Genomic DNA, 19,827 nt, shown 5'->3' on the forward strand with positions numbered 1-19,827 from the left:
CCCACTGCGCCCAGTTCATCTCTCTCCTCCCCCTCGAAGATAGGTGTTGGATGCTACAATTCTCCCTTCGCTGAGTGTGAACTTTGTTTCAATTTAAAAGTGTCCTTGGGGGCCTTGAGTAGGACTTTATTCTCTGTTATTGTTTTTATTGTTTTTCAGGAGTACCATTGTTAATTTAGACCAACATATTGATTTGTATAATTTTATTGTTAGATAGTTAACTTACGCTAAATCGAACTTCTTGTCAACAAATTGAGCAATAAGTAAATCGAACTTTTTTTTAATGAACTGAGCTTGTGCACTGCTCCTTTATTCTTTAAAATTAAGGTACCTATTAGTGCTTGACAGTTGAGAATGAATGGATTGGACCTTGCATAATTTTAGTCCAAACAACAGGCAACTGCAGTCGCCCGAGCAAGCAGCAACCACACTGTTTCTGCATCTGGTTCACTCCCTCTCCTGCGCTCTGATCTATTACGTAAAACCTTTTTCTCCCACTTCCCAAGAAACCCATAATCTTACTTGCTGATCTGTGCAATATTGATCCTCTCACTTCTCCGATCATCCTCCATTGAAATCAGTGTTTTCTCTTATCTAAAGATTATGACTTTTCTCTAGCAACTTCCCAGAATCCAAAATGCTTGAATTTGATTGCTAATAGGGTTCTCTTTATCTAAATTAAATCCGTAAGAACTCTCATGAATCATGATAGTGTTGCCATTAATTACTCGAAAAAGATATAACATCTTTGCACTAATGTTTTGTAAGTTTGTAACTAATCCCATTATTGTATGAATGTCTTTTCGCGCTTCATGATTGCTATCCATCAGTTGATGAAAGTGTGTTTTTCTCAGATGAAGAAAATCAAACCGTGTACCTGATGGGGAAAGTAAATAAGGCTCCACTATAAATGTGTTCAAGAAACTAGAAAGCTGTACATATATAACATCTACAACCAATTTTACGTGGAATATAATTTTCTCTAAAATTTGGAGAATGAGAAAAGATACAAGTCTTGCATGTCTTACGAGTAGATCAAGAAAAAAGAAAGGCAGCACATCATAATAGTTTGGTCTTTTTCTTTTGTGAGAATGATTCTTGTCTTCGTAGTTGTTCAAGTTTCTCATCTGTTATCAATCAAGCACGGTTTATGAAAATGTGTCTTCCTCCGAAGAAAAAAAATCAAACCCGTATGCATGATGGGGAAAGCAAAGAAGGCTCCACTATCAAATGTATCCAAGAAAGCTATACATATCACATGATTCGCATCTACTAGCTATTTCACGTGGAATATTATTTTCTCTAGAACTATTAAAAAGAGAAAAGGTATGAGTCTTACTTGTCCTACAAGTAGACCAAAAAAAAAAAAAAAAAAAAAAAAAAAAGAGAAAGACAACACAACAAAGGTGAGATTATACTTTGGACTTTTTCTTTGGTGAGAATAAGATTTTTACTCGTCTTCGTAGTACGTTGTTTCAAGTTTTTCTTGTATTATCAATCAGGCAAAGTTGGTGAAAATGTGTCTTCCTCGGAAGAAGAAAATCAAACAGCATAGGTTATGGGGAAAGCAAAGAAAGCTCCACAATCAAATGTACCCAAGCAGGATGTACATATGTAACATCTACTACCGATTTCACGTGGAATATAATTTTCCCTAGAATTTGTAAAAGAGAAAAGATATGGTCTTACTTGTCTTACAAGTAGACCCAAAAAAAAAGACAGCACATCAAATGTTAGATTATACTTTGTTCTTTTTCTTTTGTGAAAATGCAATTCTTACTTGTCTTTGTAGTTGTTCAAGTTTCTCATCTGTTATTAATCAAGCACAATTGATGAAAGTGTGTCTTCCTCAGAGGAATAAAATTAAACCATATACATGATAGGGAAAGCAAAGAAGCTCCACAATCAAATGTATCCGAGAAGTTTGTACATATATGACAACCAATACATAGAATATAATTCTCTCTATAATTTGTAAGAAGAGAAAAGATAGAGTCTTACTTTTCTAACAAGTAGACCCAAAAAAAAAAAAATGGACAACTCGTCAAGGTGAGATTATACTTTGGTCTTTTTCTTTTGTGAAAAATATGATTCTTACTTGTTTTCGTAATTGTTCAATTTTCTCATTTCACATCAGAATGAGATTCTTCCCAAGTTTCTTTAAATTTCTCTCCATTTTTCTCATTTGATTTCATTTTCTTTTCATCTTCGAAAACTTGTAATGATTTAGGAGGCTTATATTTTCAAAATTGTTAAATATTTTGGATTGCAGGTTCTTCCTTGTTAGATCAGGACTTTGGTTTATTTTCGTTCTTGGATCTTGTTGCTTCCCCTTTGGTTACCCTTAGTTGAAAATCAGGTAAAAGGTGATCGAGTTGAGTTGGAAGTTAAAAATTCGGAAGATAAACAAACGTACTATGATTTCTTCTCTTGTTCTTGGCTTAGTAAAATCAGTGTCGTATCCATATTCTTGGTATCTGAGTTTTCGTTAATCGGTGTCTCCCATCATATCTTATCGATGCCATTAGAAACTCATACATACACGTCTCTGTGCTTCGTAGTGTGGAAATTTATTAGTTATTATTTTGTTAGTGGGCTCTGCCTCTGCACGCTGTCTTTAGAAACCCATAAGCTGAAAAGCTTTGGTCTGCACTCTGCAGTACCTAGTTGAACTGGTTCATTGCATATAGAGATCAAATGGGGTCCTGAAAGATTGGTAGGCTAGTAGGTCACTATATTCGTGCATTCTGTTTTTCGCCGGTGAGAATCCTGGCGGTGGTGAAGAGGTTGGGCAGTGGGAACTGAAAAGAGGAAGGACGCGCATGTAGAAGAAAGACCAAAAACCAAAGCTTCTTATTTAAATTTAAGAAATATTTGCTTCTTTGTTTTTCCACATATGCTCCATTAACAACAAATCTCCTTGAATAAATGGACAAATTAAATATGACAGCTACAATTGTTCATACAGTTCTTAATCGTAAAAATTATGATAGTTGGAGTTCTCGGGTTAAGACCTACTTGTTGACCGAAGACCTTTAAGACATTGTCGAAGGCACTTATAAACCTCCTACAAGAGATGGTAGTGAAACTGTCCATTAGACTTGGAGGAAGAAGGATGTCAAGGGGACTTATATGCAATGTAGAGTTCTTTCAGGGATGAAACGGGTAAATTTATAAATGACAAAACCACAGTCAAACAAGCATGGGATACTTTGTTTAAAACTTTGAAACCACGACATAATCGATCATTAATTAAAAAAAGTACATACTTACATAATGAAGAAAGTTAAACTATCATTATAAAATTAATTGACAGTGTAAGACTAAGAGTAACAAAACCTTTTACAACAATGGTTGAAGGAAAAAAAAGAAAAGTTGATAAACATATATATATGGGGCAATGGTTGTACCTTGTTGGTTATTCTGATTTTAGGTGGAATATTTTTGTAATTATAATGGATTACAGTATTCTCATAATTTGACGTGTGACATATTTAATATGCAATTGAAAGAGTGGCGTATCAAAGTATGCACAACAACCGTCTGAGTGATCACCTCATTAATCCCTCTTGAACCAAGTTGATGATGCGACTGCAGTGAAAAAAGATATTATCCCGTAACTTGCGCTTTCATCCTTCCCAAAAACACCAGAATGCCACCATAAAGTAGCTTTCCTCAGTAAAAACCGCCTGAGTGATCACTCAGTGTAAAAGGTTGTTCACTGACCCCAAAGCCACATTTAAGCACTTTTTTGAATGAGTTGAGCTCGCGCGCTGTTTATTTATGCTTTAAAATTAAAAATCCATTCGTGTTTACATTAAAATGAACGGATCGGGCCTCGAACAAGTCCAATGCACAATTCAGTCCAAACAACAGGCTTTCTCTGCCGTTCCCATGGCTGACTCTTCTTCTTCCGATGGTGTTTTTTCCCTTCATCATTCCGACCACCCGAATCTTGTCCTTGTATCCAAGAAGTTGAATGGTGATAACTACACATCCTGGGCCCGTGGCATGCAGCTTTCCTTGAGTGCCAAGAATAAACTTGGTTTCATCACTGGCGATATCCAAGAACCTTCTTCCTCCGACGACCCTGATGCTCACGCGGCTTGGCGTCGTTGCAATGACATGATTCTCTCTTGGCTTCTGCATTCCTTGGAACCTGACCTTCAAGAATCTGTGCTTTTTTCCACCTCTGTCCAAGCTGTATGGGATGATCTTCGCGAACGCTTCTCTCAGAGTAATGCTCCATGCATCTTCCAACTCAACCAGGAACTTGCTACAATTTCTCAAGGTTCTTCTTCTATCTCCGCCTATTTTACTCGCCTGAAAGCTCTCTGGATGAGCTTGCTTCTTATAATGATGGTTGCACGTGCTCTTGCAATGCCAAGCATGACCGTCAACAACTCATGCAATTTTTAATGGGCCTCAACGAATCCTTTGCTGCTGTTCGTGACCAGATTCTTTTAATGAATCCCCTTCCCACTGTTCGTCAGGCATGTTCCTCGGTGTCTCAAGCTGAAAAACAACGCTCCCTGGGCGTCCTCCGCTCTGTCGATCAACCTGTTGCCATGGCTGTTCGTCTCCCGTCCCTCCTCTGCTCGTCCTCCCCTCCACTGCACCTACTGCAATTTTGATTATCATACCCGAGACACCTGCCATAAACTTCATGGCTATCCCGTTGGACATCCCCTCCATGGCCAACCGTGGCGACCACCGCGCCGTGCCACTGCTTCCAGTTCTTCCCGCAGCCATGCACCTTCCAGTCCTCCCCGGCAGCCACGGTTTTCTGTTTCCCGGCCCCATAATTTCACCCAGGCCCATCACGTGCAAGGCACCCAGGCCCCCGCATCCTCTTCTACTCCAGCGACCCACCAAGTGCACGGGGCCCAACCCACTTTGCATGACTTGCAGCTTGCCATGCCTGACCTCTTTGCCGAGCAGCACTCTTGTGTTCTAGCTGCTCTACGTGACACCACCACCCCTCCTCAGGCCAATGCCGTGCTCACTACTGATTTTGCCCAAGGTTTGTTACCTGTCACCTCTCGTCATGGTCAATGGATTCTTGACAGTGGTGCTACGGATCATATTACTTCTTCCGCTTCATGTTTGGTTAATCGTTCTCCTTCACATTTGCCGCCTGTTTCTTTGCCTGGTGGTGCTTCCGCTCCCATTACTTTTACCGGCACTCTTCCTTTAAATTCATCAGTTACTTTGAAGGATGTTTTATGTGTCCCTAATTTCCGAGTGGACCTTTTATCGGTTGGTAAACTTACAGATGGATTATCATGTTCCATAACCTTCTTTCCTTCTTGGTGTGTTTTGCAGGACTTGGTTTCGAAGACGATGATTGGAGTGGGTAAGCGACGTGGCGATCTGTATTACCTTGTGGCCCTTACCTCTTCTCTCCCCACCCGTCAACCTCTCTGCAACATCATTACCATCCCCTCCTCCCTCTGGCATAGGCGTCTTGGTCACCCCTCCTCCACTCGTTTGCAAGCTTTAGCATCTAGCTCTCTTAATTGTACTTTTGATTCTAGTCATATTTGTGATGTTTGTCCGTTGGCAAAACAAACTCGTCAACCTTTTCTTTTGAGTTCAATTTCATCAACTTTCCCTTTTGCTTTAATTCATTGTGATATTTGGGGCCCGAATCGTCAATCTTCTCTTTCTGGTGCTCATTATTTCTTAACCATTGTGGATGATTTTTCTCGCTTTACGTGGGTTTTCCTCATGAAACATAAATCCGACACTCAACAATTAATTAAGGATTTTTTTGCTTATGTCACTACCGAATTCCGCACTACCATCCAATGCATTCGTACTGACAATGGTGGTGAATTTTTATCTCTTCGTAGTTTTTTCTCTGATCATGGGGTGCTTTTACAAACTTCTTGTGTTTATACCCCCCAACAAAATGGCGTTGTTGAAAGAAAACATCGTTATCTTCTTGAAACCGCTCGCGCCCTTCGTTTTCAATCCCATCTTCCTATCAAGTTTTGGGGGGAATGTGTTCTTACCGCTACTTATCTCATCAATCGTCTCCCTACCCGTCTTCTCCATCATAAATCCCCATTTGAGGTTCTCTTTTCGAAAACCCCATCTTATGACCACTTCCGCGTCTTTGGTTGTCTGGCATATGCCACCTCTGTCACTCCCACCACCAAATTTTCCCCTCGGGCTCATCGTTGCATTTTTCTCGGTTATCCTCATGGACAAAAGGCCTATACCCTTTACGATCTCGACAATCACCGCATTTTCACTAGTTGAGACGTCATCTTTCACGAAACTACTTTCCCTTATGTCGTTTCTCACCCTCCTATCCCATCCTCTTCGCCTACCCTACCCATCCCACCCCCTCTGGACTTTACATATAACCCACCCCTTCCTGCCCCGACGCCTCACCCTCCTCCACCTTCCTCCCCTTCCACGCCTCCCACAGATTCCCTTGCTGCCTCATTACACGTTCCTCCCCATGCCCCTGCCCTCTCGGCATCCCCTCCTTCCCCCCCGCTACTTCCTTACCTTTCACCCTTTTACCCACGGACATCCCTACCCCCCCCCCCCCCACTACCTACCAATCCTCCCCTTCCCCGCACCTCTTCCCGTGCCCATAAACCTCCATCCTATTTAAAAGACTACGTTTGCTCGCAGGTGATTCTGCCATCCCACCCATCTTCGACTTCGCAACCCGGTTCTACACAAGGTACGCGATATCCACTTTGTAATTTTCTCCCTTATCACCGTTACTCTCCTAGGCATTTTTCTTACATTAACTCTGTCAGTCGGACTGTGGAGCCTTCCTCCTTTGCCGAGGCTGCCACCGACCCCAATTGGCAACGTGCTATGACTGAGGAGCTTCAAGCTTTACATGCTAATGGTACTTGGACTTTAACTTCCTTGCCCCCTGGTAAAATTCCCATTGGTTGTAAGTGGGTGTACAAACTCAAGCACAATTCCGACGGCTCTATTGACCGCTACAAAGCTCGTTTGGTTGCTAAAGGCTTCACTCAGGCTGAAGGTATTGATTATCATGACACTTTTTCTCCTACTGCTAAGATGATTACGGTGCATTGTCTTCTTGCTCTTGCTGCTAGTCAGTCTTGGTCTCTTCATCAGCTTGATGTTAATAATGCTTTCTTACATGGTGACTTACATGAAGAAATCTATATGTCTCCTCCTCCTGGTCTTCGGCGACAGGGGGAGAATCTTGTGTGTCGCCTTCACAAGTCACTTTATGGTCTTAAGCAGGCTTCTCGCCAATGGTTTGCCAAATTCACTAGTGCCATCATTTCTGCCGGTTTTCAACAATCCAAAGCTGACTATTCATTGTTCACTAAAAAGTCTGGTATTTCTTTCACAGCTTTGCTCATTTATGTGGATGATATTGTGATTACAGGCAATGATGCTAGTGTCATTAATTCTCTGAAGTCTTTTCTCCGTGATCATTTTCGGATAAAAGACCTTGGTGATTTAAAATATTTTTTGGGTATTGAGGTTTCTCGTTCCAAACAAGGGATTTATATTTCTCAACGCAAGTATGCATTAGAGATTCTCAAGGACTATGGTTTTTTGGGAGCACGACCCATTGCTTTTCCTATGGATGACACAAAATTATCTGATAAAGGAGAACTTCTCAAGGATCCTGAAAAGTATCGACGATTAGTAGGTCGGTTAATATATCTCACTATCACTCGGCCGGATATCACCTATTCTGTGCATGTTCTAAGCCGTTTTATGCACGAGCCAAGGATATCTCATATGGATGCTGCGCTTCGTATTGTTCGTTATTTGAAGGCTACTCCAGGTCAAGGTTTATTATTTCGTTATGACAACCAGACCAAGTTAACTGCGTTTTGTGATTCTGATTGGGCAGGTTGCCCTATCACTCGCCGTTCGACTACTGGGTATTGTGTATTCTTGGGCGGTTCTTTGATTTCTTGGCAGACGAAACGACAGAAAACCGTTTCGCTCTCTTCAGCAGAGGCGGAATATAGGGCCATGGCAGGTGCTTGTTGCGAGATAGTTTGGCTTCGTTTTTTATTGAAGGATTTGAACATTCCTTTGGATCGTCCTTCCATTTTATTTTGTGATAATCAAGCAGCGTTACATATAGCTGCCAATCTTGTTTTTCATGAACGAACTCGTCACATTGAGATGGATTGTCACTTTATACGAGATAAGATTGTAGATGGCACAATAGAGACCAAGCATGTGGGTACGGCACAACAGTTGGCAGACTTGTTTACCAAACCTCTTGGGAAAGAAAAGTTTTCGGGTATGTTACGCAAGTTGGGAGTTCTTGACATCCACTCTCCAACTTGAGGGGGAGTGTTAGACAAATAAGGAATATGGTTGGAGTCCTTGTGTAATTGTATATAATATTATTATTGGAAGAATAAGCCGTCCTACAGCCGTCAAGCCGTCCTACAGCCGTCCTACCTTGTCCTACCTACACACTAGGACGGCTACCTTGTCCTACCTACACATTTGTATCATGTATATATATCCTTGTAATCTTGTAGAGAAACATAATGAGAAAAAAAGCATTCTCTTCCATTTTTCCACATTCACGTATCAATAACAAATATATTTTTTTAGCCTACATACCTTTTTCTACAAGTCGCCCGAGCAAGCAGCAACCAAACTGGTTCTACATCTGGTTCTCTACCTCTCCTGAGCTCTGATATGGTAATTTGATTTGTGCAACATTGATTCTCTTACTTCTCCGATCATCCTCCATTAAAATCCTTGTTCTCTCTTAACTAAAGATTATGACTTTTCTCTAGCAACTTCCCAGAAGCCAAAATTCTTGAATTTGATTGCTAATGGGGTTCCGTTTATCTATTTAAATCTGTAAGAACTTTCATGAATCATGATAGTGTTGCCATTAATTAATTGAAAAATATATAACACCTTCGCACTAATGTTTTGTAACTGTCTTTTCGTTCCTTGCCGCAAAAGAACAGCTCGCACTGTTTTCATATTACTTTATGATTGTTATCAATGAGGCAAAGTTGACGAAAGTGTATTCTTCAAAAGAAGAGAATTAAACAGTATGCATTATGCGAAAAGCAAAGAAGGCTCCACTAGCAAATGCATCGAAGAAGGCTGTATATGTATAAAATCTATCATTGATTTCATGTGGAATATAATTTTTTCTAAAATTTGTAAAAGAGATGAGAAAAGATATGAATCTTACTTGTCTTACAAGTTGGCCAAAAAAATGAGAGCACATCGAAGGTTGATTATACTTTAGTCATTTTCTTTTGTAAAAATGCTATTTTTACTTGTCTTCGTAGGTTGATTAAATTTCTTTTTATTTTTCTCATTTTATTTCATTTTCATTTCATCGAAATTTACGTGTCTATATCGTTATTTTTACTTTTCAATGGGAATTACTTTTCCGAATACCTTCAATTTGATATTAGAGACCATTGGATATATAATCATTTTGTTTTAGGTTTGATAAGAAGCCGTTTGATAAATATTTTGTTTTTAATTCTCAACTATTGTGTTTATTTATAAAAAAAAATTAAAAAAAAAAAAAAAAAACCAGAACGGTTATCAAATAGGACATTGTACAAAGCGTTTAATTTTGTACTACTTTTGTATCTTTCTTGGTACCAAGCCTCTTTTAATTGTTGATATTTTATTATAGACGTAGAATAGAAAACTTGATATCAACCCACAAGCATTAGCACGTTTTAGGAAAAGCCCTGAATTGAAATTCGAAACTTTGATCATTCTTTCAGATAAGCAGACTTTCCATTTTAGAGGTGATTGAGCAGTTTGAGTTACAGTTTTCTATTTTTTTCTTACGTATTTTTCCTTTCGACAGCTATTATGCATGTATTTAATTGTACACATTTTCAAATGCACATGAACAAGATCACTCCCTATAATTGTTGAACTGAAAGATTGGTCGGCTAGTAGGTCATGGTTGGCAGTTTATTCAGAAACCTATTTTGCATTCTTTTTTTCGCCGGTGAGAATTCTGGCGGTGGTGAATAGGTTGGGCAGTGGGAACTGAAAAGAGGAAGGGCGTGCATGTAGAAGAAAGACGAAAGACCAAAGCTTCACTACTAGAATTCTAGCTAAGTAGCTATAGGACACCATTTTTTACACACTGCAGAGACCGAAGTACACCATCGGCGGGCTTTGAAACTCGGACACCGAAGAACAGTGTCGTTAACAAAAGGTATTCGAGGTTGTGCCTTGGTGCTAACTTTTCCTGTTTCCTATACAAATATTTTCTTGTTCTTGTGCTTTATCTTTCAGATATCTTCAAAGGCTTTTTATGTTCTTTTTCTTTTCTGTAATTTGCCCCACACCAAACATTTTCTCTCAAACAAAACAGTCTTCTCTCTCACACTCCGTCACCCTTTTCTCTCTTACTCCCTCTCTTCCTCGCGAAGGCTCTTCACCAAGTCTCTCTCTATCTCCCGCAGATACAAAAACCTACCATCACCAACACCACCTACGCATCACCAACAATCCCTCTCTCTCTCTCTGTCTCTCTCTTCCTCTTTGCTTCAGATCAGATTTGGGTTTTTCCAAACCGCCTTAGATCTGATTTTTTTTTTCTTTTCGGTTTGAGTTCATACTATTTGAGATCTGAATTGTATATTTTCAGATCTTGCATGGGCCTTCATGTGTTAGAGATTTGAATTTTTGTTTTTTGTTGTTAATAATTGTCGTTGCATGCAATTTTTTGATAATTCATATGATGGATTGTTGTTCTGCAGTGATGAGTGTTGAGTGCAACAAGGTTTTGTAGGGAGGAGGATGCACAGACTGGTATTACTATTCTCCTTTTCTCCATCTTCATTTTCGTTTTTCTTTATGCTTATTAAAAACTTCATTTTTGTTGCTCTTGTAAGTAATTTATGATGTTTATTTGTGATATTTATGCATTGTTAACTTTTATGGTGTGCCAGAACGAAAAAAATGAAAAAGGTAATTTACTAATCGATCTGGTCAGAGATAAAAATAGAGTTTAATCAGTGTTAGTTTTTATTATTTCAAGTTTGTATAATTAACATGTATTATCTACAAGTTTTTGTAATGAATTTTTATCACATATGATCCTTAAAATGGAAAATTGATTAATGTAAATCTTGAAAATGAATGCCTCAAATCAATGTGGTTCGTCTGTAATAATTTTATCAAAAATTTTGTTATGCGCAATCCTGACACATATTTGGATTCCACAAATTTAATAAAATATTGCTAAATGTAAAGATGATTCAAAATAAAAAGATGATTTGAAATGGACCCATCAGCTCAGCCTCTCCAGCTCAACCCGTCACGACTACCATAGAAGAACAGACCCATCGTACGGCTTGGACCTAGCCGCGGTGATGAGAAGACGAAGGAGGAAACGTTGTCGTTCTTCACAACGTGCCGTTCTTTGAGATCTTGTCGTGTCGGTCAGATGGTGATTTTTGCGGCCTCGATGGAGGTGGTGACTGGAAACCCTTCGTCGATCGATGAAAAGAAAATGGAGACGGAGGGGATTGCAAAGCAGCTTGGGTCTGTATGGTTGCGTTACATGTGCGACGGGGTGGAGTGGGGTCTGTAGTGGTTGCTCGGGTGGGACGGGAAGAAAGAAGATGATTTTTTCTTTTTCTTTTATTTTTCTAATTTTCAAGTTTATAATTATACAAAACTATTTTTTATTATTTAAATCTTTTTAATCCACATGGTCATAATTTGACCGATATTGAATTGTGAAATATTCAACTCACAGACTAGACCGAGGTTAATTGAATATATGAGGCTTCTACCATTTCTTTGTACACCGATATATAGAAATGGTGGTGTTTGTCACTAGTTCTTGTAGGGCTTCTTATTTAAAATTAAGAAATATTTGCTTTTTTTCCCTTTCTTCCTTCCACATATGCTCGACTAACATAAAATCTCGTTGAATGAATGGACAGATTGAACATGACAGCTCCAATTGTTCATACACTTCTTAACCGTAAAAACTATGAAAGTTGGAGTTCTCGGATTGAGAGCTACTTGATGGCCGAAGATCTTTGGGACGTTGTCGAAGACACCTATGACTTTGAAAACGAGGCTTTGAGGAAGAAGGATGTCAAAGCCTTATATGCAATCAAGAATTCTTGCGGGGATGATACGTATAAACTTATAAAGGACCTAGACTCGGCCAAAGACGCATGGGATATTTTGTCTGAAAATTTTAAACTTGGATATAATCGATATAATCAATCATCAGGTGAAATAGGTACGTACATATATATTGAAGAAAGTTGAGACTTTACTGTGAAATCAATTGACAATATGAGAAGTAGATCAATCTCTTATGATCCCTTGCAAGATTTCTCCTTTTTAGAACTCTTTTATCTTCACATTCTTACATGCATAAAAAATCCAAGGAAAATAGAAAAGCTAATAAACATACGACAATGGTTGTACATTGGAGGTGATCTATTCTGATTTGAGGAGGAATATTTTGTAATTATTATGGATTAAGTATTCTCATAATTTAATGTGTTACATAATTAATATATATATATGCACTCGAAAAGTGTGGTGTATCACAGTACGCACAACAATGATTTCTTCAGTACTATTTTTAAACATAGGAATTTGGACGAAGAGACGAAAAGGAAAAAAAGGAATTGAAAAAAATCGAAAAATAGGAATTGAATGGCATCCATCATCTAAACATCAAGATTTTCATTCTCAGATAAGAGGACAATTCTTCAAGCGTATCCGACTCCGACTGATCGTGATGCTAGGCCAGAGTTGAAAATGGAAGAAGGGCACACTGGAGGTATATATGCATATACCTTGATCCTAACAAATTAAGACATCTATTTAATGATAGAAAGTTTAAGCCTAACATGGCTCACCACTATCAACACTGGTAGTGTCTTTTACTTCATCAAGCACCTAGTTTATCACAAAATACTTCAGTGATATTATAATTAGAATCTCTGTTATATAAGTTATATAACTTTTTCTCTTCCCGTATTTTGAATGATTTGGTTTTGTCCATTAGGTAGAAATGCAGGACTGCTACTAACAGCTTTATTAATCCATTTTCTTTTAGTTCATCTGCCGCAGAATTTCCCATTTGTTTTAAAATTGTATTTAATTATTTTCATTCAAGTATGGGAAAGTTAGCAATTGCCAAACATGGCAGGACATGATGAGAGCAATGCCAACAATATCCATGAAACTTTCGTCAAATATGTGGAGTCTAAAGATTGGGATAAAGCGATCAAGTTTCTTCGCCAACATCGCCAGGTACGAAGTGCAAGAATTTTTTACGGTACGGCCCTTCACTTCGCAGTCAAAAGGTTAAGCAAGTGCAGCGTGCGCAATATAGAAGAGTTGGTGGACTTAATGGAAAAGGATGACCTGGAAATACAAGACAGACATGGTTATACAGCTTTGTTTCATTTAGTGAGAGAATATCCAGAAATGGTTGAAGTAGCCAAACGCATGATTTCAAAGAACCACAATTTACTTACAAATTTACCTGATGATGACACCCAGAACCCTCTAGTTATCCACGCTGAGAGGGAGGAAAAAGGGGAAAGAATGGCTCGCTATCTCTATTCCTTCACTCGTGAAACACTAAGAGTTGTCGATGGTGCTGAACTTATTTCTCTCGGTTTTCGTCGCAGAAGATTTGGTACAATTTTGGTCAAGTTTCAAACATGGCCAATTATTAATGTCAATCTTTTCCTGTGTGAATTTTTTTTTTTTTTTTTTCTTTTTTTGTGTTACAAATTTTTTTTCTTACAGTGTTCTTTTTTTTTTTTTTTTTTTTTCACACTTCTATTATATACAGATATTGTGTGGGATTTGATTCAACGTTACCCGCAATTGGCTGTGGTTAAAGACTACAACATGGACTACAACGGGGATATTCCCTTAGCAACATTGGCCAGTAATCGTTCAACATTTTTAAGTGGAAGCCGACTCAGTTTATGGGAAAATTTGATCTATTATGGTTAGTACAAATTAAAATATTGCTTTTTTATTTTCTCATCATATTTTGAGTAACTGCAATTTTTCTAAATGAAAAAACTTGATATAAGTTCAATTTTGTGATTAGGAATAGTCCACTTATGTAAAATTGGTCCAGTGATTAGGATTACACATCGGTATCCCAATTCTTCTTTTTTCTTTCTCCTTGAACACCATTACTAGTTCAAAATCTTGTGTGGTTTTTGCTGGATTCAAGATCAAATCTTCTGCAACCAAAATAAATGTGGCCTCTTTGTAGCCTCACTCATTGTTTGACACATATTAAGTTTATGACAATGAAGTTAATAAAAGTTAAGTTTATAAGCACATGTCAGTCAATGATTGAGGCTACATAGAGGTTACACCCATTTGGTCTCCACTGTTGGTTGTTGGCTCGGTTGTCGAAATTTTTTTTTTCTCATTTAAAAGAATGAATTGTTTTGTATAATCCATGTGGCACTATTTATTAGACTTGTAGACCACATATATGTGCCATGTCAACACACTAACGTAATAAGTGACATAATTCTAACAGAATGACCAAATTGATGCGTGACACTCAATTTTAAGGACGACATTGATCAATTTTGAAATTTATGACCACAACGACGAGTTAGTTCAATTTCAAATACCATTAAAAACCCTTTCCAAAATGGATCACGAGGTTTCAATTTTCTCACATTGCTCCTAAGTTTTGAAATCGTAGTAATTTACACCTTTTGTCTAACGAGTTATTTGAATCTTTGTTAAATTTGATGATATGGGGAGCATGAAACCCATAATTGAATTGATATCTAATTAACATTTACACCACATTGACTAAAAAACTCATCAATTTAATGAATAATTAGACATTCAATTATACAAAATGTGTAAATTGATACAATTTTAAAATTTTAGGGTGTAATGTGAGAAAATTGAAACCTTATGGCTCATTAAAAAATCACATCAAACTTTGAGGATGTAAAATGTAGTTATCCCTTACAATTATTACTCAAATTCCAACTTGATTGAAATACAATTTTGCATCTTCTTAAGGTAGAGTCCCGCTTTTAAATCTAGGGTTACACCTAAAATCAAATATGACTTTTGACTCCAAAATTTGGAGAGCCTAATGAAATTTGAAATTCGTGTCTTTACTTTGCTACCATAAAGATAAGGGTAATTCTATTGCGAATAATTTTCATGTAAACTTGTGGGTGCACTTCCTTATTCACCCAATTGTAAATATTGATTTTTTTTTTTTTTTTTGTTATTGTAAATAATGATTTTTATCATAGAAATGTTACAATCGAAGTCGTTCATATTTTTAATAATTATCTGAAAGTCATCTCCACAAAACAACAATCAAATTGAAAATTGTTTATTCATTCATACGTATTAAATGAATCAACGGTTTGATAACAATTAACATTCTCAAGTTACGTAATTATTCAGTTAGAAGTAACGCATGAATACGTAGTTAACATACAAATCTTGCTTCATAAGAATATTTCTTTGAATTAATGGTTGGGCTTGTATTCTTATCTTGATAGGTATACGCATAAAACCTCTTCTTCCCATTAAGGAAAGTGACCAGAGTGATCAAAGGCATCTCTCAAACAAAAAAAAGAATCAAAGCCCTCTGTCAAACCAAAATGAGAATCAATGGCATCTCAATTCCTCAGGTATTTTACATGTCTGCAATGCAATTTGGCTTTTGTTAATGCCATGGTAATTTGTTCCATAGTGCTACTACAAAAATATATGAACATCTTCATTCCATAATTCCTACTTAGGGTTATAAATAAGTCGACCAAAACGAAATGTCACGCTGCTCAAGCTTGATTTATTTAACTTTTTTAGAGCTCAAGCCAGGCTTGACTTTCTTGTGATTCGAGCTGAGCTAGAGTGAGCTTAAAAAATTCAAGCTTGATGCCAAGCTCAAGCTGTTTTGATTGAGCCATTTACTATTCTAAGTTGGCCCGGTCGTGCAACAAAACTTAACAACTTGACAACGTATTGTAATAAAACAATATATAAAACACAATTAAATATTATAGAGATCAAAATTTTAAATCAAATTTGGAAATCAAATGATGTGTCATCAATATGAAGTAAACATGTTAATCACTACTTAAATAATAATTCAATCATTAACATCCACATCATTTAGTTTACAAAATTTAATTGAGAAATTTAATATTCCTAACATTACCCTTACTATAACACAAAATTTCCAAACATGTTCGTTAAGATAGTCATATAAACATGTGTTTTTCTTTTGATAATTGGAAACCAGCAGGAGGCCAATTCATTATGCCTGTAGTTTCTTTAAAAAACCAAGAGGACGAGGGGACATGATATCGATCTCGGCATTAAAAGGAAGGGAAACTGAATATAGTCAATCTAATTTAGGAAAAAAAAAAAAAAAAAAAAAAAAAAAGAAGAAGAAGAAGAAGTAAACATAATTCTTCAAAAGTAAATCTTGAACATGAAAACCCCAAGGGGTTGGTCACCGTGGAAAATGAACAAAGGTTTAGAACGCCAAACCTGTTAACTTGGGTTCAAACTTCCACAATTGCACTCCTTGGGACCATCAAATCTAATTTGGCGTACCGTTTTGGCTTGAGGAATCCTCCTCGAAAAGAGATGTGGCTTACTCTTGTGTGTATTAAGCAAAGAACAATCCTCTGTTTCCTTGTTTTGTAGTTGTAATATATATTCTCTCAATAATAGTGTGCGCGTGCGTGTGTACATATATTTGGTAGGTATATGTATGTGTCTAATTGGACTTGTAATGCAGTAATGGGTTTGTTCCGACGACTAGTGACGAATCTTCAAAAACTTTTGGGTAGGTCATGCATTCATATCGTTAATTGATTTTTTTTTATGATTATTTTATTAAAATTAAAATTATTTTAAACTAATTGTAGTTTTATAAATTTTTTTCTTGAATGAACTTAGGAATCAATCATATATATGAGATGAAATTGATGCATGAGCGGGTCCAACAGTTTCTACCCCTCATGTGTAAAGCCACAAAAAATACAGATGAAACTAAAGCCTTTAAGGTAGCACTGTGCGTTGCAGCAGAACGAGGGCATGTGGAGTATATTACTCATTTCTGTAGAAATGAATTAAATGATGAGTCATTTCCTATACCTGTAAGTTACATTACGAGCAAAAACTATCAAAGCTTGTTCCAAATTGCCGCTGAATGTCGTCGCCACAAAGTTTATAATCTTATATATGTCCTTTATGAGTTGTTACATGAACAAGATAACAATGTTGGCCACGGTCTAATACAAGACATAGTAGGGTGGAGAAATTACTTTGGCAATAATATGCTACACACAGTGGCAAGTATTACCCCATTGTCACAGATTGATCACATTCGAGGTGCAGCTTTGCAAATGCAAAGAGAACTACAGTGGTTTCAGGTGACTATTTATCTGTCTATCTACCTCTATATACATATGTGCCTATATTTATGAATTATATATTTTGTCTATATGTCGTTTATACATATTTTTGTGGCTATAGTTTTACTCTCATTTTCTCCTATTCCCCTCCCTTATTTTGTTATTTTATTTATTCAATTTCAAAGAAAAAACAGAGAATGCAGAATTACTCAGAAAAAAAAAAAAAAAAAAAAAAAAAAAAAGTTAAAGCTTGTCTACGTGCACAAGCATGATAGGAAAATATTGAAATTAAAAAGAAAAACATTATTATGTATTACGTACTATACTATCATCCTATGTAACTTAACTAGTGATTTAGGGTTATGTGGTGTCTCAAAGACCAAATGTTCAAGGATTAATATGAAGAGATAAGGATTTCATAGTCACTTCCCTAAATATCTTTTGTCGCCAACAATGCAGGAGGTGGAGAGCCATGCATATCCAAGGGATCGGGAATCTGTAAACCGAGATAATATGACACCACGAGAAGTATTTATGGAGAATCACAAAGAAATGGGAAAAGAGGCAGAAAAGTCAATGAAGGAAACATCAACTTCTTGTACAGTTGTAGGTGCTCTTATTGTCACCATAATGTTTGCTGCAGCATTCACAGTTCCAGGTGGAAATGATGAAAATACAGGCCTTCCTAAATTCTTAACTAAAAAGGTATTCACAACATTTATAGTTTCAGATGCAATCTCGCTCTTTTCTTCAACAACTTCGGTTATCATGTTTTTAGGCATTCTCACATCACGTTATTCTGAAGATGATTTCCGCAAATCATTGCCCACAAAAATGATAATAGGCCTTTTCACCCTCTTCTTATCTATCGCCACCATGATGATTGTCTTTTCTTGTGCCCTTTACATTATACTTGACGGGAAATCATCGACTGTTATTCCAATCATTTTGCTTGCCAGCGTTCCAGTTGCCTCCTTCATCTGGATGCAATTTCCGTTGCTTGTTGCATTATTCATTTCTACTTTTGGACGGGGAATATTTGATAAGAAACCATATAAAAAGTTGTTGAATTCCAATGTTATCTTTACTTAAGTTTGGATTTGCTACTTATTAAGAAACTTGTAAAGAGAATCCAATGTATATGCTTTCTATCAGTATTTGGCCAATTACGAATGTGATTTTTCCTTGGTTAATAATGTATTTTCTTTGATCATTAAAGAAAATTCCAACTTCAATTTATATTTTTTTTAGTTTTCTTTTTTGGTGAATTTCTATTTTGAGTTTGTTTCTAAGACAAACTCTTTCTATGAGCTCTATTTTTTGGTCGATAAAATGAATTGATTGAAGCAATCCCAAAAAGGGGAAAAGTTCAACAATGTTACCTCTAGTAGAAAAAATATATATATAACCCAGCAAGCAGAGAATAACAAAACTAAGCCATACAGGCATACAAAAGGAAGGCAGTAGAAGGCACTGTCGAGCCACAATAAGTACAGTACCCATCCATCACGTGATATAAAGAAAACAACCGTTCCTTATCAACCAATAAAATCAAAATCTCAGTATGGTGAGAATAAGTAAAAAACTACTTGATATTTATGTTGATGACATAAGTAAAAAGTGTTGATAATGAATCCCACATTGATTGGAGGATTGATCTTCTATTGACTTATACGTAAGTTTGTCTACTCATCATATTGTCAATCGATTTTATAGTGGAACCTCAACTTTCTTATGATATGAGAGCAGATTGGCCTACGTGTGAAGGCCAATGGTCACGCATGCTCTACATCACTCAATTCGTGTTGTTCATGTGTTTAGCTTGAAAATTCACCATACGTGAGGGGCCTGTGAGGATGTGAAGGTAAAAGAATCCTACAATGATGAAAGGAGAAACCTTGCAAAAAAGAAGAGTGGAGATAACCTTTGTTCTCCTATTTGCTGCATTATGGACCATGTTGATACTGGCAAAACTAAGTTGCTGGATTGTATCCGAGGCACAAATGTTCAGGAAGGTGAGGCTGGAGGTATTAATCATAACAGATTGGAGCAACATATTTTCTGATGGGAACATCGGTGAGAGGACCGAGGAACCGAAAGCTGATGCGAAGATGAAGGTCCTTGGTCTTTTGGTCATTGACACCTCCGGGCACGGGGTTCAGGTTTATGTGATATCGCTATGCTGGTTGTTGACATTATGCATGGCTCAGAGCCTTGGACAATAGAGTCACTCAATCTTTTTAAAATGCGGAATACGGAATTCATTGTTGCATCGAATAAGGTGGACAGACTCTACGGGTGGAAGAACCTGCCGCAATGCACCCATTGTGAAAGCAATGAAGAAACAATCTAAGGATGTACAAAATAAGTTCAATATGAAGCTCGCTACAAGTGCCGTTAGCGGTGAAGGGATTCCAGA

The 19,827-nt window shown here is 37.2% G+C and overlaps 1 protein-coding gene across 3 annotated transcripts; it reads left to right on the forward strand.

The window, feature by feature from the left end:
* Positions 1 to 10,330: 10,330 nt before the first annotated feature.
* LOC137740224 (uncharacterized) lies at positions 10,331 to 18,631 on the forward strand. Of its 3 annotated transcripts, none has more exons than XM_088700050.1 (10): positions 10,331 to 10,797; positions 11,242 to 11,532; positions 11,940 to 12,247; positions 12,713 to 12,799; positions 13,172 to 13,666; positions 13,826 to 13,987; positions 15,540 to 15,671; positions 16,790 to 16,837; positions 16,951 to 17,426; positions 17,868 to 18,631. In XM_088700050.1, the coding sequence occupies exons 2-10, from the start codon at positions 11,435 to 11,437 to the stop codon at positions 18,498 to 18,500; spliced, it is 2,439 nt and encodes an 812-aa protein (XP_088556176.1). In that variant the 5' UTR covers positions 10,331 to 10,797; positions 11,242 to 11,434; the 3' UTR covers positions 18,501 to 18,631. The 3 variants fall into 3 exon arrangements, with proteins under 3 accessions (XP_088556176.1, XP_088556178.1, XP_088556177.1); XM_088700052.1 differs by lacking the exon at positions 17,868 to 18,631 and having other exon boundaries at positions 16,951 to 17,150; positions 17,266 to 17,421; XM_088700051.1 differs by lacking the exon at positions 11,242 to 11,532.
* Positions 18,632 to 19,827: the final 1,196 nt, after the last annotated feature.

This window comes from Pyrus communis, chromosome 9 (genome assembly GCF_041283825.1).
Source record: "Pyrus communis isolate YQ-2024b chromosome 9, ASM4128382v1, whole genome shotgun sequence".
In the NCBI taxonomy this organism is placed as follows: Eukaryota; Viridiplantae; Streptophyta; class Magnoliopsida; order Rosales; family Rosaceae; genus Pyrus; species Pyrus communis.

Bases quoted from the DNA above. Each gene is read 5' to 3' on its own strand.
- LOC137740224 (XM_088700050.1), top strand. From the start codon at position 11,435: ATGGTGATTTTTGCGGCCTCGATGGAGGTGGTGACTGGAAACCCTTCG. The intron at 13,988-15,539 runs GTTAGTACAAAT...TTATCTTGATAG, and splicing joins GGAAAATTTGATCTATTATG to GTATACGCATAAAACCTCTT. The intron at 16,838-16,950 runs GTAGGTCATGCA...GAATGAACTTAG, and splicing joins GAATCTTCAAAAACTTTTGG to GAATCAATCATATATATGAG.